The following is a 26,163-nucleotide window of genomic DNA, read 5'->3' as shown; positions in this document are numbered from 1 at the left end:
TGTGGTGTTAGTAGTGACAGTGTTAGTACCAGATGTGGTGTTAGCAGTGACAGTGTTAGCACTAGATGTGGTGTCAGTGACAGTGTTAGCACTAGATGTGGTGTTAGTGACAGTGTTAGCGGCAATGTTAATAGTTGAAGTAATAACAGTCGTAGTAGTAACTGTAATAAGTATACGTAACAACCCTTGCTTCCAATTTTCATATTAAATATTCATGCATGTTTTTTGTTATGGGAATATTACCTTGTTTACCATGATTGCAATATTGTACGGAGTGGAGGGAGGGAGAGAGCCTTCTGCCATACTCTTCTAACCTCAACTGTATAGAAAAGATTATAGGTATACTGTAGCTAGCCGCTCTCAGCAGACAGCCTTGATGTTGAGATCCTTTAATCCAGTCACCCTACTGAAGTGTCTCAGCACAGGCTAACAGACTTTAATATTATGTAGACAATCCTGTGTAATGGAATGTGACAACTATAATATGGAAGAACTATAATATGTGACAACTATAATATGGAACAAGGTAGCAACCCACTACTGATTACGCTAAAAAGATACATAAACACTGACAGCTACGCAGTTCAGTAACAAAAGTGGGATTCTGACCGGTGGTCTGGGATTACCCGTTATTCTTAACCCACTGCACTAGTGATGACTGCTAGGTAATCCTCGACCATAGGTTAGAATCTCGACAACGGGTTAGAATCCCTCATTAAATCGACATCATACAATGCAGGCAAGCTGATGAATGAGACATGTGCAGCACCTTGGTATCCTTATTCTGATGATTTCTCAACCAGTGACTTTTTTTCAGTCAATATATAATATAAAAACTGGAGCCAGGAGATGAGGTAATCATTCACCTCTGCCCTGAAGAATCTTAAACATATGCAGTAAGAGACTATGTATGCTTCGGAGTCATCAAGATTAAGTTGTAATGAACTAAAAAGGCTACTGGTTTGTGTAATGTCTTCAAAATAAGATACCCAGGTGTTGCACAAATCCAGTCAATCCGTCACTCCACTGAATTGTTTACATTAGTTCACTGGAAATTATGATCATATCAATACTGGTAGGTAGCAGGTAGACTTGCAAGGTATTTGCAGATATGGATCGTGTTGGTCACGTTAATGTCTCACCATAAATTTATCATCGTCATAGATATAATGGAAGGCAGCCTGAATGTTTGATATTGATGGTGAGAGTGTGACACAGCTGCGTCTTGTGTGAATGTTTGATATTAATGGTGGGAATGTGACAGGTTGACAATAAAGGCGAGGGAGTGTGCCGTCAGGTAAGACTGACAGTGTCACAATGCACCACACATTCCCCACCACCATTATTGTGCTAGCCGGGCTCCCGGCTGTCATGCGGCCGCCGCTGCCGCAAATAAATAACAATACACCGAGCTCGCCACAATGTTGCCACAGTAAAATTTCACCCGTATCACTTGTAAATAAAGAAGTATTAAACCACTGCCACAAGCCGGTACCGTCAGCAGGTGGCAGAAAATAATAAGGGCCGTGCGAGATATGGGAGTGGCAAGAGTCAGAGCGGACGGGACACACGTGACCCCGACGACCGCTGGCCAGGCACTGACTGCTGTGCCTGTGGGGGAGTTGTCCTAGCGCCCGCCCGCCCGCCATCCTGCCTGGCAGCCAGGGCGGGGATGGCAGGGGAAGGGGAAATAGTGTCGGGGAGGTGGGGAAAGCCTCCACCTGCGAGGGAAGACTTATGTTGCTGCTGCAGTTACCGATTCTTGGCCAGAACTACGGCAGCAGGGCCCCGCCCACGCCGCCAGCAGGACCTCACATCCTGGACCAGGATGCACTCTGGGTTTACAGGCTTACCCCACCCAAATCACTTGGGGATACATGGTGTTTTGTTTGTCAGTAAAAAAAAAAGTTTCTCCTGACATAGGTCTTCATTAGTCAACCCATGTAGTAATTCACTATCCGCTCTCCTAAAATTAGTTTTCACTCCATTTATAAAGAAGGATAACTAAATTACAGTCCAGTAAAATGGTTGTTATTTTCGCCCGAAATGCTGTGTATAATATGGGTTTTTCAATTCTTATATGTACGAGTGTGTTATTGTAATGAATACTGGTAGGATATATGAAGGAATCTGGAGAGATACTGCGAAACATAGTAATCAGTTTCGGGTTCTTGTACTCTCACAGACTAATCCGAGGCTAGCCTTCCTAAGATGAAGGTTGGGAAAGTTATCAGTGTGTCTGGGTACCAATCTGACGATTTTAGTTGGAAAACAAGTGTAGTTTTCTGTGAAATAACTTGAATGGCTCCAGTCTTCAAAGAGCTAATATATTTTATAGACAGGATGGTACCCAACAATTTTAGGCTTTGTAGATATAAATTTGTTAATTTCCTAACAATAACTTTGAAGCACTGAATTTCGAGCAAAAACTAGCGAAGGCCTCTTCAAACCTCAAAATTTTCAGTGATGGACATTACACAAAGGTTCACATTGATTTTGGGCTATGTACTTTGCAATTTGTCAATTTTATTAAAATTATTTCCCCTGGTCACAGACCGGGCCGCGGGGGCGTTGACCCCCGGAACTCTCTCCAGGTAAACTCCAGGTAATAATAACTGGACAGTGCCTCTTCTGATCAGCATCAAACCCTACAGCTGCATATCTTAATTACATGTATTTGTTGAATATTAGTTTCTGTAGGTGCCAATTTCCCAATTTTATTGAAGATATTACCAAAATAATTTTGCTTTTCACGCTATAATTTTTGAAAGCGTAATCTGACTGTCTTCAAGCTTATCTATTTTACTAAGAAGCTTTAGCTTGGTAGTGGACTGTGTAATGCCAATTTGCCAAATTTTAATTCATACTCCTCGGCTATCCTTGTCCAGTAGCTCTCAGAAGCTATTAAAATTCGTCTCTTAAAAACAATCAAATGTTTTCTTTAAAAGGCTGTCAAGAATGTTAAATAGAATATAACTGAGGAAAGAATATTTGAGAAATATTGAGAACTAGATTTTCATGGCAATAAATAGTACGAGTTTTGTGAGCTCTTAAATATCCTACTTTCGTACACTTAAGCCTTTTCTGCATCCCTCGACCTCCTTCCTGCTATGACTGTCCTCTGTCAGCATCTACTCAGCTGATAGCCTAGGGTATTTAGTCAGCATTATATCCCATCTTGTTTTATACTATTTATTTAAATGGTATGGTACTTTGCCTGTTAAATAATTTGTATGACCTCTGAGCAGTTACTATCTTTACTTCCTACTAATATAGTTAATAAATGTGAAATTGCTGAATTCTACGCAATAACGTGAGTGTACATCTAATCGGCTTCAAACTTTGTTAGCACTGGTGACTTTTCTCAAGGGAAGCTTTGCTATGATTGTGGGTTAGGTTTTAATTTGCCAATGTTATTAAACAATTTGGTCTCTGCGCAATAACTTAAGAAAAACCTCTTCTGATAGTCTTCAAACCGTAAATGCTAGTGTATCACTGAGATACCTTTCGAGACATTCAACTCTATTGGAAATTTGCGCTGCTTTCTGTATTATTACTTTTGTATGTATTGAGGCAGTAGGGGTTCGACTTATAGGATCATTCAGTGACCAAAATGCATCATGTCTGTGAATAAACTATTATGGCTGTATTCTGAACAAGGAAGAGAGAGGAATAATGCCAGGGTGGAGTCAAACTCAGGCTGAGCCATTAGGAGAAAGTGACAGAAGCCTGTTCCCCATCAATGAGTAGTGGACGTAAACAACTGTTAAGAGGATCAAGTCTGGGAAAAACAGTATGATAAGAAGAGGACGGTGACTTGACTGTGGGCCAGTTAGGTGGCGAGGCTGAGCATTATAGAGCGAGAGGTTGGTAGTGTGGACTCTGAAGGATGGAAAGGGGACTGACAGTGACTCATGAAAATGGAATGAGGAGTAGAACTATTTCCTGCAATATATAATCAGCCAGGTTGAAAAGGCTACAGTTTTTTGCAGACTGTTAACAACAGCCTGGTAGACTTGGCAGTAGACAGGTGCCTAAGGCCTGGCTGTGAGGAAAGGAAACCCCTGGAAGCCAGTCACATATGTGGTATGGGTGAGTGTCTGGAGGTAACTGACTGGTGGGGGGGGGGAGGATACTTGATCATATACGGAAAATGGAAAGTAGTATGGGAAGGTGATACATGGAAGATGTAAGAGGGAGGGTTCTATTGTATTTACAAAGCACTGAGGACTTTGTGGTTATTCAGATCTTTAAACACATTCCGTTTCTAAGAGTTAAACCAACTTGCTGCTGTTGTGAACAATTCACTTTCGCATTACAAAAATCAGAAGCACAATGTAAAAAAAATCAGTCTGCAATCCATGTCCATAAAATGTTCAGTGTCATCGGCCAGGAGTGAGAGCAAATTTAGATGAAAGGAGAAATATCCCAACCATTTATGCCAGAAGATATGCTAGGTTCTCAGGCTAGCACCCTGTAGGGAGAGTTGCATCCCTTCCTGAGAGGCCTCCAACTCCTAGGCACAAACCACGAACACTACCACCCTACGATAAGGGAAGGGTACTATGGGAACAGGATCATGTCCGGTGGTTGTCAACCCCTCCCTTTTGGGGTCTTTTTCCCTCAAGGATGGTTGTTCTCTCTCTCTCTCTCTCTCTCTCTCTCTCTTTCCCTCTCTCTCTCTCTTTCCCTCTCTCTCTCTCTTTCCCTCTCTCTCTCTCTTTCCCTCTCTCTCTCTCTTTCCCTCTCTCTCTCTCTTTCCCTCTCTCTCTCTTTCCCTCTCTCTCTTTCCCTCTCTCTCTTTCCCTCTCTCTCTTTCCCTCTCTCTCTTTCCCTCTCTCTCTTTCCCTCTCTCTCTTTCCCTCTCTCTCTCTTTCCCTCTCTCTCTCTCTCTTTCCCTCTCTCTCTCTCTCTCTCTCTTTCCCTCTCTCTCTCTCTCTCTTTCCCTCTCTCTCTCTCTGTCTCTCTCTCTCTCTCTCTCTCTTTCCCTCTCTCTCTCTTTCCCTCTCTCTCTCTTTCCCTCTCTCTCTCTTTCCCTCTCTCTCTCTCTCTCTCTCTCTCTCTTTCCCTCTCTCTCACACACACACACACACACACACGCAGATGACGTGAAGCTGATGAGAAGAATTAAATCGGACGAGGATGAGGCAGGACTGCAAAGAGACCTGGAGAGGCTGGACATGTGGTCCAGTAACTGGCTTCTCGAATTCAATCTAGCCAAATGCAAAGTCATGAAGATTGGGGAGGGGCAAAGAAGACCGCAGACAGAGTATAGGCTAGGTGGACAAAGACTACAGACCTCACTCAGGGAGAAAGACCTTGGGGTGACCATAACACCGAGCACATCACCGGAGGCACACATCAACCAAATAACCGCTGCAGCATACGGGCGCCTGGCAAACCTGAGAATAGCGTTCCGATACCTTAATAAGGAATCGTTCAAGACACTGTACACTGTGTATGTTAGGCCCATACTGGAGTATGCAGCACCAGTCTGGAACCCACACCTGGTCAAGCACGTCAAGAAGTTAGAGAAAGTACAAAGGTTTGCAACAAGGCTAGTCCCAGAGCTCAAGGGAATGTCGTACGAGGAAAGGTTAAGGGAAATCGGACTGACGACACTGGAGGACAGAAGGGTCAGGGGAGACATGATAACGACATACAAGATACTGCGGGGAATAGACAAGGTGGACAGAGATAGGATGTTCCAGAGAGGGGACACAGGGACAAGGGGTCACAACTGGAAGCTGAAGACTCAGACGAGTCACAGGGACGTTAGGAAGTATTTCTTCAGTCATAGAGTTGTCAGCAAGTGGAATAGCCTAGCAAGTGAAGTAGTGGAGGCAGGAACCATACATAGTTTTAAGAAGAGGTATGACAAAGCTCAGGAAGCAGAGAGAGAGAGGATCCAGTAGCGATCAGTGAAGAGGCGGGGCCAGGAGCTGAGTCTCGACCCCTGCAACCACAATTAGGTGAGTACAATTAGGCGAGTACACACTTATCGAGGGACTTTGCCTTCAAGGATGGTTTTCGAGAAACCCCCAGCTACCTCTTCCCATCTCTTCCTGTCTCTGTTGCTTTCATCTAGCCTCTTTGATGAAGACTATATCAAATCTGTGGCCTCCCCTTGGGTTTTTTTCTCTGCATTACCAGGCTGTTCGCTTCAATATCCAAAACGGCAAACTTTTAAGAAATAGCTCCTGTTTTTTCCGAGTGTCGCAATCCTAACTTTTTTTTTGTCTGACAGTCCTGGCACCCTTTCCTACCGGCATCTTATCTGATCGTAATAGCTAAAATATTACTGTCTTGTGTAGTTTTACTGTTATCGGTGTTGACAGTAGTTGTATTAGCTGTGGCAGTGTAATGATGCACACAAACTCTGGCCACTATTAATAAACAGAGGTGGTTCGTGCGCAACGTAAACTTATTAAATATTCATCAACAAATAACAAAAAAAGGCACAATACCGTGACTGGAACGACAAGTCATACTTTGTAAATGGTCCAAGTCTGACCGAAACGTCATCGTAAGCTCCTCTCTTCTATGTGCGGGTTATTTGTGTATTCATCAACATTAAACATTGGACATCGGATATAATGAACATGCATCCAAATCAAATATATTAAAAATCCACATACACATTACACATCGGATGAAATAGAACAAGAAATCCATTACTATGAAGAATATTCTCACAAAATAGATGGTTTCCTAAAAACTGCACTTAATATGTGGAAATGTGGGGCGTCATATCTATGATTGGATTAAGTTTAGATTTCACCATTTTCTGATAGATTAACCAATGTGTTGCTACTTGCAGCCAGTAGACATTAACAGCCATCACATCCTGGCTGATCTGGAACTTTTAACAGACAGTGACCCAGTGAGTATGATAATAAGTGTGACAACTCAGCTCGCATACTTCATAATATTACTAGCTGGACTGGAATAAACACTGCTTATCAGTACCTCTAAAATACATACAGGTGCAAACTTAGATCTTACAGCAATTATGGTGACTGGATGCACATCCATTACTCAACTGTACTTGTAGTTATCAGCTGAAGCTGAGATAGCAGCATCACTTCAGTGAGTACCATCACTCAAAACTTACCCACAGTCACAGCTGGTGTAGTGTGTACCATCATCACCCTCATAAACAATGCCTCCATGCACTTACCTGGAAAAAGAATTTGGAAGACTTAGCAAACAAAACAAATAAGAGCTGCATAAGATTTATGTGGTAAAAGGGATGAATAAGATTATAGGGAATGAATGAGGAGATGGCAAAGGAAAGAATAGAGAAAAAAGAATGTAGACTGTGATAAGAAGTAAATGTAGAACTAGAAATGGGTGAGGGGTGTTATGGAATTTGTAAGGCACTGCAACCAAAGTGTAATTGAATACTCTACGCATTAAAAATGTCACATCCTGTCACAAAATATATCTAAAACACCTATTTGAAACCACAAAATTACAAAATCAGTTCCCAAGTAAGAACAACTAGATGCAGTAATGTATAATACAAACACAGTATCAAATTAAACAGGGTCTTGTCAAGTTTGTGAGAGAAGCAATGCCATATACTGTACCTCCCACCCCCCATTCACCAGAAAAGGCATAAGGATGTTATACTCTCATTTTCTGTGGTGCATAATAAAAACTAGGAAAAATTATCAACAAATCAAGATGTATCACATGTATCTGTTAGACTTAATTAAGGGCTGTGATTTCTAAGCAAACAATTGCAATGGCCCTTAGGCTGTGAAGGAAGTGTGAGGTACAGTATACGTATAACATACCAGTAATATTGCTGCTCTCTGACAAGACCAGACCCTGTCTAATTTTTCCTACTCTTTCGTTACACACAAACTAAACAAGAGACTCATCTCTACACAGTACCATCTCTTTAAATTTCATCATTCAAAAATGAACAGGAATTATTGAGAGAATATTACAAGTCTCGGTCCCCATCCCAAGTTATAACATGAGTTTCTATAGGAATATGCAATTCACTTGCAGAATTTTTTTCTTAATGCAGTTAGAGTAGTACTTCAGTACTTAGTTAGATCATTGAGCAGGGTCACTGTAATTTGTAGCTAACATTCCATGACAACTGAAGATATGTAAAGTTTGTGTAGCATGCTGTACATAGACTTTAATGCCATATACTGGACTGTATTACCGTACAGTATATGGAAGTACCAACATATACATTATGCCGTATATTAGGAAGCATACTGTAATGGCTACCTAGAATTACTGTACTTTATAAAAAATCAAATTCCTAAATTCATGGTGGTTAAATTCCTATAGACAGTATGAATTCAGAACTCTCAAATAACACTAAATTTTGTCCCTGTATAGAAACTGTTGGCAAACCTGTGTTCTCTCAAGCCACAGTATGTCATATTGCTAAGCATAATACAGTGGACCCCCGCATAACGATCACCTCCGAATGCGACCAATTATGTAAGTGTATTTATGTAAGTGCATTTGTACGTGTATGTTTGGGGGTCTGAAATGGACTAATCTACTTCACAATATTCCTTATGGGAATAAATTCGGTCAGTACTGGCACCTGAACATACTTCTGGAGTGAAAAAATATCGTTAACCTGGGGTCCACTGTATGGGCAGTGTAGTATGTCATGTGCATTATACCCATATAGGCAGGCCCTGACTTACATAGCAGATTAGGCTCCAGGCTACTGCCGTACAGGGCCCTGCTTATACAGCAGCTTAGGTTCCGGGCTACTACTGTAAACCAAAAATCATTGTAAAGTGAAATGTAGCCTTTTTTTACTTTCAAATGTATATAAAAGCCTGATAACACATTTACAATATCACATACAGTGGTACCTCGGGATACAAACAGCTCAAAACTCAAACAATTATGAAAGTGTATTTATGTAAGTGCTTTTGTAAGTGTATTTTTGGGGGTCTGAAATGGATTAATCTAATTTACATTATTCCTTATGGGAATAAATTCATTCAGTATCGGCACTCGAACAGCCTTCTGGAACGAATTAAGTTCATATCCCGAGGTACCACTGTATTAAGTGTGCAATACACCTAGGCCTAAAAAATACATATATAGTGGACCCTCCATTTTCGTGATTTTCAGTTATCGCCAACTTTTTTTGTAAAAATATAGGCTCTGTTTTTGTTACTTTCCTCTGTTTTCATTGGTCATACGGAACATGTCCGTGTGGCCGCACACACACCTAGCCTCCCACACATGCATTCTCAGTCTGGCAGTGTTTCTTGGCGAGTGAGCATAATCGTGAGAGGTCATATGAAACATTTTGTAATAATCCATTGTTTTTTGCGCTTGTTTATTGTGTGACTGCTGAATAAGCCACCATGGGCCCAAAGAAAGCTCCTAGTGCTAGCCCTATGGTAAAGAAGGTGAGAAACACAACAGAATTCAAGAAAGAACTCGTAGCAAAGTACCAAAGTGGAGACGGAAGAGAGGGGAGAATGTGCCTTCTTCAGTGATTCTACAATACATGTATAATACTAAAGCAGCAGGAGTCAATAAAGGCTATAGTGCCAGCCAGTGATAAAGTGTAGCATTAACAGTGTAGCATGTAAGTTAAGAGATAGAAAAAGGACATGAAACTAGCTCTTCCAATGTTGTTGGAGGTATATAGGGCCACTTGACAACATACACCGCCTGCGTATCTTCCACCACCCTAAACCAATGCCAGCATCTCCTCCAAGGTAAGTGTAAATAGTTCTCATTTATAAAGTGTAAATATTTCTTATTTATAAACTGCATACATTGTTTCAGTGTGAACAGTGGTGGTGACCTCTACTGCCACCACCACTATATGTACGACTTTTGCTGTCAGTGGCCCTGATAAACCCAACACCACCACCACTCTCATGTATTGACGTATTTTATTTATTCTAGAGTACTACATATCATGTTTCTATGTTATTAATATTGTTTATTATGTCATATTAGATGAATTGTGATAGATAAATAAGCCGCAGAGTTGATATTAGCATCATATTTAAGCAATTTGTCGTGTCTACAAACAATAAACTCTCCTCCCTCCACATGCCAACAAGACTTCAATAAAGGTAAAAGTGATTTAAATGTTCATTTATCCATTTCATTAGTGCTTTATATTTATTTCTCATTTTTTTCTGTATGTAAAACTATAGTTATTCTCTCTAAAATGTATTTTTTGTTAATATTTTGGGTGTCTGAAATGGATTAATTGGATTTACATTACGTATTTCTTATGAGGAAAATTATTTTGGTTTTCACGATTTTCGGCTTTCTTCACTCTCTCTGGAACAGATTAATCACGCAGACAGAGGGGTCCACTGTACAGCACACACACTACACGACCTGCCGTGTCAGCCATGTTGGCTTGTGCAAGTGGGACAAGAAAACAATAAGGCACCTCTATCTGCTAGCAGAGATGTGGATGTGAGATCTTTGGGGGGTTGCAAATGAACATAACCCTATTTTTCCCCTATGCTCTTCAGTTCACCTTACACTCTTTTTTTATTACGCTCCATTTTCAGGAATGTAACTACCATATTATCCAATAGTCGACTGTGTTTACTGACCTATATGCTGCTGCAGGCCTAGAGTGAGTGAGAGTACGTACTCACCTATTTGTGGCTGTAGGGGTCGAGTCACAACTCCTGGCCCCACTTCTTCACTGATCGCGACTAGGTCCACTCTCTCCCTTCTCCACGATCTTTATTGAACCCCTTCTTAAAGCTATGTATGGATCCTGAGTGTATGCATGTGTATGTGTGTGCATGCATGCATGCGTGTCCATACACACTCGCCTATTTGTGGTTGCAGGGTCGAGTCACAGCTCCTTGCTCCACCTCTTTGCTGATCACTACTAGATCCACACACTTCTTGCTCCAAGAGCTTTAGCATACCTCTTGTTCAGGCTATATATGGATCCTGCCTCCACCACATCACACTCCAGATTGTTCCACTTCCTGACAACTGTGTGTATGTCTATATGTATAATTTATTTATTTGTTTATAATAATAATATTTCTTACCTACAGTAAGATCAAACACTGCCAGAAAAATCTTAAACTCATGTTCGATTTTCTTACAGATAATTACCCAAGCTGCTTCTATCACCAACTACTCCCACAGAGATAATTACAATAATAAATTTGCTAAAAAAAAAAAAAAAAACAGAAAATACACAAATAACCTGCAGAGTTAATGGCCCAAGTCGGACCGAAACATTGTCATAAGTTTCTTTCTTCTACATGCAGGTTATTTGTGTATTGTTCCAGTCCCGGTATTATCTTTTATTCTTTACAGTTGATATATAAAAAAGCTACACTTGTACAAATCACTAACAGACTATTGGTTATTTCTGGACTTTTTTCCAGAGAATGGATAATCTGTCAAATCAGAAATCCATCAAACTGAGATCTGTTAAATGAAGTTTTACTGTACGTATTTGAAAAAATTAAGACAGGTGAATGTGTGAATTCATAAGCTATTTGGGTGAGTTTTTACTCAGATTCCTGAAGTAATCAATGGTTAACTGGCTGACCCAAATGTCCTTGATCTCCTGCAGGCATGACATGGATGAAATGTGGCAGGATTCCATTTGGCCAAATAAAAAGTACTGTACAAATGTCACAATAATAAAGATGTTTGATTAACTCTAGATATCCAATATGCCTTTTTGAGCTAAGAAAACCTTTTGATACATTAGACCATAACATTTTGCTCCTTAAGCTAAAACATAAAGAGAATAAAAGGCCAGGCACTCTCCTACATGCACTAAGATCACAGTAAACAGGTAATATCACAACATGCAGAACGACCATTGTGAAAAGAATAATGAACTTCCAAGCACTTTCGTGATTTCTCACATTGTCAAGGAATAACGTGGGAAATCATGAAAGTGCTTTGAAGTTCACTATTCTTTTCACAGTGGTTGTTCTGCACTCTCCTACATGCATACCCTAATGTCCTACCTGAATGACAGAGTCCAACACATGACAAAGAATGGCATCAACTCCTGTAAACAACCCATCAATATGAAGCTGCCACAAGGCAGAATCCTAAGTCCAAATTTTTTCTCCTTTACATCAATACCCTACCAAATGTATAACAACAACCTAAAGTTTTATTCGCAAACAACACTACCTTTGTCATCTTAAACTCAGATCTGGCTGATCTCAATAAAACAGTCAATGTTGTACTTATTTAAGATATCAGCTTGGATGGCAAAAAGTAAATTAATACTCAATACTGATAAGATCTGCTACATATTTTTTTTACTTTATCAGCTCTCTCCTGCCAAGGCAGGGTAACCCTAAGAAGACAACACATCACAATGGCTCACCCAACTGCTTTCTTTCCATAAGTATGCTGACATCACAATTCAGTGTACCTTCCAAGTGCAACATTCCCACCCTTCCTTCAGAATGCAGGCATTGCCCTTCCCACTTCCAGGGCTCAAGTTTTCCTTTGAATCCCTTCATAAGCTACCTTGCTCACACTCCAACAGCACATCCATTAAAAGCTATTAATCTCCATTCATGCCTAACACTCTTGTACAAACTTGCTGGCTGCTCAAGCCCCTAAAGCTCAAAGAATATTCAACTCCCCCCTGCCCTCCAACTGTCAACCTATCCCTTTCCATCCTCTTTGTGTCCAAACCACCTCAACTTTATAAATTATACCCTTTGTGACCCCACATCACCTTTGAATTTCTATGCTCTGAATTCTCTTCATGGTTTCACACTACACATTGCTCTCACACATAATATCTTCCCTGTATCTAGCAAACTCCTCACTGCAGTGTCCAGAACCCATGCTTTACACCCATATAAAATTGTTGGTACAGCTAAACCCTGGTACATCCCCTATTTTGGGTAGTGTGTTGATGCTTCAACACACTACCCACCTTTATTTATTTATTTATTTTATTTATTTTATAATTTGAACATACATACAGAGGTACAAAAAAATACAGGTAAGAGCAGCATGCCAAAGCCACTTGTATGCATAGCATTACGGGCAGGCTTAAAATTAACAAGATTAACTAAGCAATGATGTAATCAGTGATAAAACATTATTGTAAACAAATAACAATAAAGCACAAATGAGTATTACAAAGACAGGTCATATGGTTGCATGCATTGCTGTACATTCAGTAGAATGGAGTATTCTGTTAGGTAGTGTATTTAAAAGATAACAAAGTTAGATTGGGTCTTAGGTTTAACATTTATGTGATATAATTGTGAGAAACATTTAAGATAAACAATTTATAAGGTTCAGTTATTAAGTATTTATTTGGTTTTGGGTGAGTAAGTGATCTTTGAGAAGAGACTTGAATTTATAAACAGGTAGTGTTTCTTTTATATTTACAGGTAATGAATTCCAGATTTTAGGGCCTTCGATGTGCATTGAGTTTTTGCATAGGTGAGATGGACACGAGGAACATCAAAGAGTGATCTGTGCCTTGTGTTATGGTCATGTGTTCTGTTGAGGTTGGCAAGGAGATGTTTGAGGGGAGGGTTAATATCAGAGTTAAGTGTTCTATGTATGTAATAGGTGCAGTAATAAGTATGGATGTTTTGTATGGTGAGTAGGTTTAGTGTTTTGACTATTGGTGGAGTGTGCTGCCTGTAGTGGGAATTTGTTATTCTGACTGCAGCCTTTTGTTGGGTAATTAGTGGTCTGAGATGGTTAATTGTTGTTGAGCCCCATGCACAAATTCCATAGGTGAGATAGGAGTAAATAAAAGAGTGATATAGGGCCAGGAGGGCTGACTGTGGAACATAGTACCGTATCTTCGATAGTATTCCTACGGTCTTAGAAATTTTCTTAGAAATTTGTTGTATATGTGTATGAAATTTGAGTATTATCAAGGTGGATTCCTAAGAATTTTCCCTCTGTTAGCTTTGTGATAGGTGATCCATTTATCATTATGTTAAGAGGGACATCTGTAGCTCTGTTACCAAACTGAATGAGGTAGGTTTTGTCAATGTTTAGTGTAAATTTGTTAGTCCTCATCCAGGTAGATATTTTCTGTAATTCGGTATTAACAGTATTGGCTAGCATGACTGGGCTCGGGTGAGAGAAGACGTATGTAGTGTCATTTGCAAATAGTGTGGGTTTGAGTAATTGCAAGCATTTGGTAGGTCATTTATGTATAGGAGAAAGAGAAGAGGGCCAAGGACACTTCCCTGTGGGACACCAACTGTAATTGGTTGTGCGGAAGAGTTTGCCCCATTTGTGTACACACATTGGCTTCTGTTGCTGAGGTATGACTTGAGGTAGTTGAGGGAGTGCCCTCTTATACCAAAGTGTGACAATTTTATGTGGAGCAAGTCATGGTCAACTGTATCAAAAGTTTTACGTAAGTCAATGAAGATCCCCAGTGGGACTTCTTTTTTCTCTATTGCAGTGTATATATGTTCTAGCATGTGTATAATAGCATCATTAGTATTTTTATTAGGCCTGAATCCAAATTGGCAGGGGTTGAGTATGTTTTGGGAGATGAGGTAGGAGTAGATTCGTTTATGAATTAATTTTTCGAAGATTTTTGAGAGAGGGTGTAAGTTGGATATTGGCCTACAGTTATTCAACTCTGTTTGGTCTCCTCCTTTATGGATCGGGGTGACCCTTGCTATTTTGAGAACTGTAGGGAAGGTAGAGGATTCAATGGATTTGTTAAAGTGTGTTGCAATGATTGGTGATAGCACTTATGACACTTTTTTGTATATAAAGGGTGGTAAGGTATTTAAATCTCCTGCCTTGTTTTTTAGTGTGTTGATAATAAGGGAGACTTCGTATGGGTTAGTCGGAGCTAGGAACAGTGTGTTCGGGTAGTTGCCAGTGAGGTAGTCATTTGGTGGGGTATCTGAGCTTGGGATTTTATTGGCAAGGTTTTGTCCTATAGTGGAGAAGAAATCATTGAGTCTGTTTGCTGTTTCTGTTGGTGGGAGTTGGGGTTCATCTGATTTTGCTAATTTTATTTCGCTATTTCGTGATATCTCTTTTGCTCCTAGAATTTCTCATAGGGTTTTCCAGGTCTTTTTTATATCACCTCGTAAGTTGGATAATCTGTTCTCATAATACAATTTTTTTGCCCTTCTTATCAGGCTGGTTAGGATTGACGAGTAATGTTTTGTTTGGTCTCTGGTTATGTGACCCATTCTGTACTGTTTTTCGTATAGGTGTTTTGTATTTATGGATTTGAGAATGCTGGGTGTTAGCCAGGGACTGTTCAGTCTCTTAGCTGTCATCTGTTTAGTTTTTTTTAGGGCAGTGCTTGTTATAGAGGTATTGGGTCTTTTTTAGAAAATTATTAATACATTCGTCAATATCTGTATAGATTTCTAGCTCAGTGTGCCAGTCAATGTTTGTTACTGCTGTTGTGAAGTTATTAATGGCTGCCTCATTGTGAAGTCTGAAGGTGACTTTTGTAGTGTCTTGGGGTAATTTACCAAGAGTTATGAGGAAAGTAGGGTAGTGGTCTGTGGTATTATCTGTGATTATGCCTGATTTTAAAGGGGATATGGTGTTGGTCCAGATGTGGTCAAGTAGGGAAACACTAGTCTCCGTAACTCTTGTAGGTTTTGTTACTGTTGGTAGCAACATGGTTACTCATTGTGTTTGTGAATTCAGTAACGTGTGGGTCCTGGTCTTGCAGGAGATTTATATTGAAGTCACCTGAGAGTAAGTGATCTTTGTTCATGCGTGCATCATTTATCATACTTCCTAGGTTTTGACTAAATTGGCTAATGTTTGACTGTGGAACTCTGTAGATGTTTATCAATGTGAGAGGTTTTTGTAGGTATTTGGATTTGAATTTAGCTATTATATATTCAAATTCAAATTCAAACTTTATTCTCTATAAGTATTACAATGCTGAGTTTACAGAATTTGGTTATTGTGTGGTTTACATGTAGTAAAATAATAATTACAGTGTGTACCACTAGAATGCCTAGCATGGCTAGGCATTTCAGGCAGACTTATATTAAATCTTAGGTTTAAAATGTTACAGAATTATGAGATAAGTTGGTATTATGGCTAAGTGACTAAATACTAGTTGTGAGTTTAGCAATGTGAATGCTTTTGTTTTGGCACTATACATAGTTTCAGTATTGGAGTATCACAGGCCAACTTTTGACTAGTTAAGATTCATTATTTTGAGATTGAGACTGAGTGAGTGAGTGTAAGTGTGAACCACCAGGTGGTATTCGTATTATTAGTTGACAGGGTGTATCAGGGAGATAAGATGTTTTCTGATGGTAGTTTTGAAGGTGATGAATGTGTCTGCAGTTTTGGAATTTTCAGGTAGGATGTTCCAGATTTTAGGGCCTTTGACATACATCGAATTTTTGTAAAGGTTTAGTCGGACACGGGGAATGTCATAGAGATGTTTGTGTCTGGTGTTGTGCCTGTGGGTTCTGTCACAACTATCAAGAAAGCGTTTTAGGTCAAGGTTAATATTGGAATTTAAGGTCCTGTAGATGTAGATTGCACAGTAGTAAGTGTGGATGTACTGAACAGGGAGTAAGTTTAGATCTATGAAGAGTGGGGGGGTGTGTTGCCAGGGATGGGATTTAGTGATTATTCTTACTGCGGCTTTTTGTTGGGTTATTATTGGCTTTAGGTGTGTTGCTGCAGTTGAACCCCAAGCACAGATAGCATAGGTGAGGTATGGATATATAAGTGAATGGTATAGTGTGAGAAGGGCAGTTTGCGGCACGTAGTATCGTATCTTGGAGAGGATCCCAACCGTTTTGGATACTTTTTTGGTTATGTGTTGGATATGGGTGCTGAAGTTCAGGTTGTTGTCGAGGTATAGGCCTAGGAATTTGCCCTCATTATGCCTGGTAATTAGAGTGTTGTCGATCTTAATGTTAATTTGCGCATCTCCTGCTCTGCTACCAAACATAATGTAGTAGGTTTTGCCAACGTTAAGCGTAAGTTTATTGGCTGTCATCCAAGTCGATATTTTGATCAGCTCCTCATTAACAATGGTGTTGAGGGTTGCAAGATTAGGGTGAGGGATGACATAAGTCGTGTCATCAGCAAAGAGAATGGGGTTCAGGTGTCGAGATACGTTTGGAAGATCATTGATGTATATGAGGAAGAGCAGGGGACCAAGGACACTTCCCTGCAGAACTCCAGTATCAAGTGGCTGTGTTGTTGATGCTGTGTCTTTAATGGTGACATACTGATACCTATTAGTAAGGTAAGATTTGAAATATGCAAGCGCATGGCCTCTTATACCATAATGGTCAAGTTTGTGGAGTAGGATGCCGTGGTCTACTGTGTCAAAAGCTTTTCTTAGGTCAATAAAAATTCCTAGTGGATATTCCTTATTTTCCAATGCTGTGTAAAGCAGATCTAGCATTTTTATAATTGCATCGTTAGTGCTTTTATTTTTCCTGAATCCAAATTGGCAGGGGTTGAGTATGTTTTGTGATGTTATAAATGAATATAGTCTCCTGTGCACGAGTTTCTCAAAGATTTTGGATAGCAATGGTAAGTTTGATATTGGCCTATACAGTGGACCCCCGGTTAACGATTTTAATCCGTGCAAGAGGGCTCATCGTTATGCGAAATAATCGTTATGCGAATGAATTTTCCCCATAAGAAATAATGGAAATAAAATTAATCCGTGCAAGACGCCCAAAAGTATGAAAAAAATTTTTTTTTACCACATGAAATGTTAATTTTAATACACACAAACTGAAAAAGGCATGCACAATTACATGACACTTACTTTTATTGAAGATCTGGTGATGATTGATGGGATGGGAGGAGGGGAGAGCATTATCTTCTTACTGTTTAGAAGGGGAATCCCCTTCCATTAGGACTTGAGGTAGCAAGTCCTTTTCTGGGGTTACTTCCCTTCTTCTTTTAATGCCACTAGGACCAGCTTGAGAGTCACTGGACCTCTGTCGCACAACAAATCTGTCCATAGAGCTCTGTACCTCCCGTTCCTTCAAGACTTTCCTAAAATGGGCCATAACATTGTCATTGAAATAGTCACAAGCACGGCTTGCAACAGCTGTGTCAGGGTGATTTTCATCTATAAAGGTTTGCAGTTCAACCCACTCTGCACACATTTCCTTAATCTTTGAAGTAGGCACAATGGATTCCACAACTGGCATAGGCTTCTCAGGGTTAGCCCCAAACCCTTCAAAATCTTTCTTAATTTCCATACTAATTCTCACCCTTTTTACCACAGGGTTGGCACTAGAAGCTTTCTTGGGGCCCATGGTCACTTATTTTCCAGAAACAGCACCGAAAATACTGTAATAATACGAAATATTCCGAGTGTATGCTTGGATGTTACCGCGGAGGCTGGCTGGTAAACAATGGGACGGAGCGGCACATGTGAGGCTGGCTGAGGGCACATTGGACGCGTCTCGGACGAAAATCGGTATGCGGGTTTTTAATCGGTATGCGGGGCAAAAATTTTGCGATAAAAGTAATCGTTATGCGGAAAAATCGCTATGCGATGCCATCGTTATGCGGGGGTCCACTGTAGTTGTTTAAATCTGTAGGGTCACCACCTTTATGTATTGGTGTAACCCTTGCCGTCTTGAGTAGTTTCGGGAAGGTGCTAGCTCCTAGTGACTTGTTAAAAAGCAATGAGATAGTATGCGAGAGGACATGGGCCACTCTCTTGTACAATAATGGTGGGACATGAGACAGATTCCCTGAGTTATTTTTATGTGACTTTATAATCTCGGTGACTTCCGTGAACTCAGTTGGAGCAAGATAGAAGGAATTTGGGAAATTCCCATCTAGGTAGTCCCCAGCATGGGCATTGGTACGTGGGATTTTATTGGCGAGATTAGAACCTATGGTTGAGAAGAAGTCGTTTATCTTGTTAGCTGTGTCGGTGGGTTGCAGTGGTGTTTCATTAGGTTTAGTTAGGACAATATTCTTGTTTTTTTTAGTTTGTGGGTCCCTAGAATCTGAGAGAGTGTTTTCCAGGTCTTTTTTATATCTCCTCTTGTGTTAGTGAATCTACTGGAGTAGTATAGTTGTTTGGCTTTCTTTATTACTTTGGTGAGGACTGATGAATAGTGTTTAAGAATATCTTTGTGTATTAAGCCCTGTCTATATTGCTTTTCATATTGGTATTTCTTATCAATGGATTTCAGAATGGTGCTGGTTAGCCATGGGCAACCAAGCCGTTTGTTTGTGATCTGTTTCGTTTTTATAGGACAATGTTTGTTGTATAGTCTAAGTAGTTTGTTAAGAAAAATGTCTGTCCAGTCGTCAATACCATTGGCCTTGGAGAATTCTGTAGGCCAGTCAACAGTCTCTAGGTCAGCTGTGAACTTCCTTATTGAGGCCTCATCATGGAGTCTAAATGAGACTTTGTTGTATTCAAGTGGTGGTTTACTAATGTTTGTCAAGAGGAAGGTAGGGTAGTGGTCTGTAGTGCTATCTGTGATTATCCCTGATTTAAGGGGGGCTAGTATATTGGTCCATATGTGGTCTATTATGGTTGCACTTGTTTCAGTGAGCCTGGTTGGTTTAGTTATTGTTGGTATGAGAAGTGTGTGTTCATATTGTTGATGAAATCAGTTACAGGCTGATCATCTAGTAGGCCAAGGTTGATGTTGAAGTCTCCAGCTAAGAGAAGGTGGTGCTTATTCATTTGTCTGTTTGTTATTAGTGCCTTTAATTTCTCACTGAAGTTTGGGATGTTAGTGTGGGGTATCCGGTAAATGGCACCGATTGTTATAGGCGTCTTAAGGTTTTTTACAGTAAAATTAGCAAAAATGTTCATCCCTTGTGCAAGTATTAGTGATACATTCTAGTTGGTCTGAGTAGTATATAGCTGTGCCACCCCCTTGTTGGTCTGGCCTACAGTTGTGTATGACTGTGTAACCAGGAATGGCATAGACATCAGTAGTATCAGGCTTTAGCCAGGTTTCAGTTAGTGTAATGATGGACATATTGGCATGCAAGGAATTTAGTAATGCTATGAGGTCATTGTAATGCTTGCTTAAAGATCTGATATTGTAGTTAAAGACAGTTATGTTGTTGTTGGCTCTGAGAAGTGCCTTTGACTGTTCTGCTGTGTAGTAATTACAGTAACTGTTTGATTCATTTAAGTCATTAAATAAGAGGTTGGTATCAGGATCAGTGCTTGTTATCATAAGATTTGTAGTGAATCTATAGTTAGAATTAAGTATAAAACAAAGTAAATAGTCTAAAACTAAAAAATAGCACCTGAATTATTTAACAAATGTAAAAATAATGAGCTAAGGTAGTTTTTTTAAAGCTAAAATGAAGGAGACAATATAAAAGGGACTAAAATAATTTGTGGTGAACAAATAAAGTGATGATCAAATAATGGAGCTTGGGAATATGATAGTAGGTAGTACTTTAAAGGTAATTCTTTAAAGTTAGAATTAGGGAAAACAATATAAAAGGGACTAATATAAGTTGTGGTGAACAATAAAGTCTATTCTCTAGGTCACACTTCATCTGCTGACAATCCACTACCAAGTACCTAAATACATCCAATTCTTCCATGCTCCCTCCAATCAGATATTCAATGACTTGTTGCCTAGACTTTTTTGTTACCCCCCCGTGTTCCCTTTTAATTTACTTTTACCTACCCTCCCAAATTCATCCATCAACCTTCGCAGCTTGTCTTCAGAATCCACCAAAAGAACAGTCATCAAGAAAGAGCAACTGTGATAACTGCCATTTGCCTGAAATGCTATGAATAACTACAGGCTTTCAACATGCTATCAATTGTTGCCCATTTCTGTATAAACAATGTATGTTGAAATAAACTTGTACTGTGTTATACTTTTAAATCCCATGCCTCTTCCAAACATGCTAGCAGTCACTTCTTTTACTACCTAATCTATAAATATGCTAACCATGATTACATCATGCATCCCAGGGAAACACTTCCCCTCCCTCCTACATAACCTACCTTAAGCCTCATTCTCTGCATAAAAACTCGTAGCTGCTCTTTAGTAATCTACTACTTAGTCATTTGCAAAATTTGTCACATGGCTCCCTTATCAAACCCAATGGAAATAAGTCATTTCTGTCTGACATTTTTGGGTTATCCTAGGTAACGTACACTGTGTATGATAATTGTATTTGTACCTAAATAAACTTGCTTAACGTAATTTCTGAATCCACAAATTCAATACACAACTCTTTTACCCTTATCTTATATGCTTCAATACAAACACTTGATCTACACATTCCCCACCCTTCCTAAATACAGTGGACCCCCGGTTAACGATATTTTTTCACTCCAGAAGTATGTTCAGGTGCCAGTACTGACCGAATTTGTTCCCATAAGGAATATTGTGAAGTAGATTAGTCCATTTCAGACCCCCAAACATACACGTGCAAACGCACTTACATAAATACACTTACATAATTGGTCGCATTCGGAGGTGATCGTTATGTGGGGGTCCACTGTACAGTGGAACCTTGGCACTCAAACTTAACTGGTTCCAGAAGGCTGTTTGAGTGCCGATCTGAGTACAGAACAAATTTTTCCAAACCAATTTTCTTTTTGGTTGGCTGTTTTCACTAACCCTCTTGGGCCCAATGTTCACTTATTTATACAAATAATATAAAAAACACCAAAAAAAATGCGAAGAAACACGAAATAGTTTACAGCAAAGTTCTGGCAGGTCAAGTGCCAAGCAAACAGTCGACTACCGAGCAATTTGTTTGCCGAACAAAGCGTTTGAATACCGAACTGTTTGAGTATGGAGCTGTTCGAGTACCGAGGTTCCACTGTATATACTCCCTGTTCCTCTGCAGTTTTACTCTGTCTTACCCATAACTGTTTCAATAATTTTGTTGTAAACTTTATTTGTATTGTATATGAGATGCATTTTTTTTTTAAATTTTGGTAATAGTTATTTGAGAGGGAACTTTTCAAATCAATAGTAGTTCCTTGTACGTACTCTATTTTGGAAATAAAATTTGTATCTTTATATCATATATCTTAAAAATCTCCCTCAAGAATTCTCCTCACCCAAAATTATTTTCTTGTAAATCTCTGAGAAGACCTGGGTTGAAATCCAAGGAAAGGGTTATTATATCTGGGAAAGTGTGTGTAGGAAGTGCTGGAGGTAAGTAATAATTTTATTTAGGTACAGGTACACAAGTACAATTATCATATACTGTACATGTATAGTGTAAATTACTCAGAAGAGTCAAAGTGAGTTATGTTCAAGGAAGGAGAGCATCAGGGAACCACCTCACTTGAAGGGTCCAAAGGAAGGGCAGACATGTTATCAAATCTCCTAACACTCGTCCTTGCTCACCTAGGAGTTAATTGGCTGTTATGTAACATCATAGGATAAAAGACCTAAACCACTCCAATAAAAATATGACTTATTGCAGAGCTTTCTTGGGATATTAACTCTTCAGAGTTAATAATCACAAGAAATTTTTCTTCTGCTGGAGGTCTGCTACCTGAAGTCTGGGCCAGACTTCTGCTTCTACCTGAAGCATGGACCAGCCTTCTGCTGCTACCCTGGGTCTGGACCAGTCTTCTGCTGCTACCCTAGGTCTAAACTGGTTTTCTGCTGCTACCCAAGGTCTGGACAAGCCTTTTGCTGTTACCCTAGGTGTGAACCAGCCTTCTGCTGCTATCCAAAGTCTGAACTGGCCTTCTGCTGCTACTTGAGGACTGGACTGGCCTTCTGCTGCTACCCAAGGTCTGGATCAACTTGCTGGACCAGCATCCCATTGATGCTACTCAAGGGCTGGACCAGCATCCCATTGATGCTTACTCAAGGGCTGGACCAGCATCCCATTGATGCTACTCAAGGGCTGGACCAGTGTCCTGTTGCTACCCAAGGGATGGACCAGCAGCATCCTGTTGCTACCCAAGGGCTAGACCATCATCCTGATGCTGCTACCCAAAGTCTGGACCAGAATCTTACTGCTGTTACCCAAGTACTGGACCAGCATCCTGCTTCCTGAGGGCTGGACCAGCATCCTGCTGCTGCTCCCTGAGGGCTGGACCAGCATCCTGCTGCTGCTGCTCCCTGAAGGCTGGACCAGCATCCTGCTGCTGCTGATCCCTGAGGGCTGGACCAGCACCCTGCTGCTGCTGCTACCTGAGGGCTGGATCAGCATCCTTCTGCTGTTGCTGCTTCCTGAGAGCTGGACCAGCATCCTGCTGCTGCTGCTACCCGAGGTTTGGACCAGCATTCTGCTGCTACTGGAGGCTTGATCAGCACCTTGCTGCTGCTTCAACAATTCTGAACCAACAACCTTTTGCTGCTTCCTGAGATTTAGACCAGCATCCTGCTGCTGCTACCTGAAGGCTGGACCAGGATCCTGCTTCTGCTACCTGAAGGCTGGACCAGGATCCTGCTTCTGCTACCTGAAGGCTGGACCAGGATCCTGCTGCTGCTGCCCAAGGTCTGGACCAGCACGGTGTTACTGCTACCCAAGGGCTGGGCCAGCATTGTGTTGCTGCTAGACGAAGGCTGCACCAGGATCCTGCTGCTGCTGCTACCTGAGGGCTGGACCAGCATCATGTTGCTGCTACCCAAGGGCTGGACCAGCATCGTGTGCTGTTACCCAAGGGCTGGACCAGGATCCTGCTGCTGCTGCCTGAGGGCTGAACCAGCATTGTGCTGCTGCTACCCAAGGACTGGAGCAGGATCTGCTGCTGCTACCCGAGGGCTGGACCAGGATCCTGCTGCTGCTGCCCGAAGGCTGGACCAGCATGGTGTTACTGCTACCGAAGGGCTGGACCAGGATCGTATTGCTGCTACCCGAGGGCTGGAGCAGGATCTGCCACTGCTACCCGAAGGCTGGACCAGGATCCTGCTGCTGCTACCTGAGGACTGGACCAGCATGGTGTTACTGCTACCCGAGGGCTGGACCAGCATCATGTTGCTGCTACCCAAGGGCTGGACCAGCATCGTGTGCTGTTACCCGAGGGCTGGACCAGGATCCTGCTGCTGCTGCCCGAAGGCTGGACCAGCACGGTGTTACTGCTACCGAAGGGCTGGACCAGGATCGTATTGCAGCTACCTGAGAGCTGGACTAGCCTTCTGCTGCTACTGAGAGCTGGACCAACCTCCTGCTGGACATTACTACCTGCTCCTTAAACAGACGACTAGTTTTATCAGACTGCAGTGATAACTGCACTTATCTCCTCCCCCCTCCCCCACCCACTTGAATTTTACCAGACTTGTTTATCACTGAGGTGAGGGAGATTAAACATGAAAGTGATGGTTGGGCAGCATCCCTTTATTGACAGATCTGGAGCAGACACAACATCAGGGAGGGGGCTGGGTCACTTTCCCTCTCACCTGCTGCTTCTCACACTCACACTACACTACACTACACTCCTCCTCTACCACACGTCTTCTACTTACCCCATGTTTATGTTTTCAATTGTCATTTACGCCTTTGCCTTATAAATATACTCGAGATTTACACTTTGAGGACCAACGACTACGGACACTCATAAGGACACAGATTCAACTTAATGATTATTGCACTGCCAGAGCTTGTTTTCCCAAGGAGATTTCTTACCTGTTAAAGAGTATATATGAGTAATCTGGAGGCAAGTAAAGCGCGCTTTAGGCGACAAAGTGACAACCTTTTGTTTTCTGATCCTTTAGACGTCACCTATTGAGTAGACATTAACTCGCACTTATTTCGTCTATAGTGTGAGAGCGCAAGGCAAACTCGCCAGTATGCTGCTGACTGCCACTGAGGTAGGATGATTGACTCAGCTCTCATCTCTGCACAACCATCACTAATTTCCATTTAAATTTTGTACATGGCTCACTTATATTTTAAACTCTTTAGACAAATAGTTTCAGAGTAAATATACATCAGTGAAGGATAACTTGTATGATATGAGGGAGGGAGGGGTGGGGGGATATGGGTAGAAATCAATAATAAACAGAGGTTAAGTTAACTATATTGACTTGCATGACTGTCCACCATAATAGTGAGAGACTCCTCCTCCAAGGAAATGGAACAACTTTCCCCTGGGTCAAACTTTTTTGTACCTCATTATTCAGGCGCTGTATGACCCTTACGGGCTCGGCGCCACCCGTGATTTTTTCTTTTCAGGGGAAGCGCTAAACTAGCAGGGACCACGCCTGGGGAATGGGAAGCACTTGGGTTCGAACCCAGGAAGGGGATGATGAGTCCCGTTCCTTGGATCAAGAGCCTGTCACCAGCATCCCCAAATGGGGATACCTGGAGGGCATTCCGGGGATCAACGCCCCCGCGGCCCGGTCCACGACCAGGCCTCCTGGTGGATCAGGGCCTGATCAATGAGGCTTTTACTGCTCGCCGCACGTAGTCCAACGTACAAACCACAGTCCGGCTGATCCGGCACCGACTCGAGGTATCTGTCCAGCTCCCTCTTGAAGACAACCAGGGGTCTATTGGTAATGCCCCTTATGGCTCGTGGAAGGCTATTGAACAGTCTTGGGCCCTGGACACTTATTGCCTTTTCTCTTAGTGTACCAGTGACGCCCTTGCTTTTCACTGGGGGTATGTTGCAGTGCCTGCCAAGTCTCTTGCCTTCGTACCCCTCAAGGCAGGTTCCTTGAAACTGGTGAGGGGCTCGTGAGCTAGGGAATTGGATCTGTGCTCCAGTTCCCTGAATTGAGCCTGAATGCCTTCCATACCCCCCATCCCTATGGGTTTAGCGCTCTCCCATGACTAGAATAATAATTTTGCTTTCGTAGGGAGTGATTTTTGTGTGCAGATTAAGGGCCAGTACCTCCAGAATCTTCCAGGTGTAGATCATGATACCTCTCGCCTGCGCTCCAGTGAGTACAAATCAAGTGCTTCCAAGCGTTCCCAGTAATTAAGGTGTTTGATGGAACTTATATGTGCAGTAAAGGTTGTACATTCTCTAGATCTGCAATTTCACTTGCCTTGAATGGGGATGTTAATGTACAGCAGTATTCCAGCCTAGAGAAAAGTGATTTAAAAAGGATCATCATTGGCTTAGCATCTCTTGTCTTGAATGTTCTCATTATCCATCCTATCAGTTTCCCCGCAGATGTGATAGTGGCATTGTTGTGGTCCTTAATGGTGAGATCTTCGGACATTACCACACCCAGGTCCTTCGCATTACTTTTCCGCTCTATTGTGTGATTAGAGTTTGTAGTATACTCA

General features: G+C 41.3%; 1 protein-coding gene across 2 annotated transcripts in view; it reads right to left on the bottom strand.

The window, feature by feature from the left end:
• homer (protein) overlaps positions 1 to 24,491 on the bottom strand; it is a 589,932-nt gene extending 565,441 nt beyond the window's left edge. Inside the window, exon 1 of one of the 2 annotated variants that reach the window (XM_053797555.2) lies at positions 24,393 to 24,491. In XM_053797555.2, the coding sequence (XP_053653530.1) occupies positions 24,393 to 24,418 (26 nt within the window). In that variant the 5' untranslated portion in view covers positions 24,419 to 24,491. The remainder of the gene's footprint in view (positions 1 to 24,392) is intronic. The other variant, XM_053797556.2, reaches the window with a different exon arrangement.
• Positions 24,492 to 26,163: the final 1,672 nt, after the last annotated feature.

This window comes from Cherax quadricarinatus, chromosome 86 (assembly GCF_038502225.1).
Source record: "Cherax quadricarinatus isolate ZL_2023a chromosome 86, ASM3850222v1, whole genome shotgun sequence".
Taxonomy (NCBI): domain Eukaryota; kingdom Metazoa; phylum Arthropoda; class Malacostraca; order Decapoda; family Parastacidae; genus Cherax; species Cherax quadricarinatus.
Note: the sequence above shows the minus strand (reverse complement) of the source record. Positions and strands in the feature narration are given on the sequence as shown.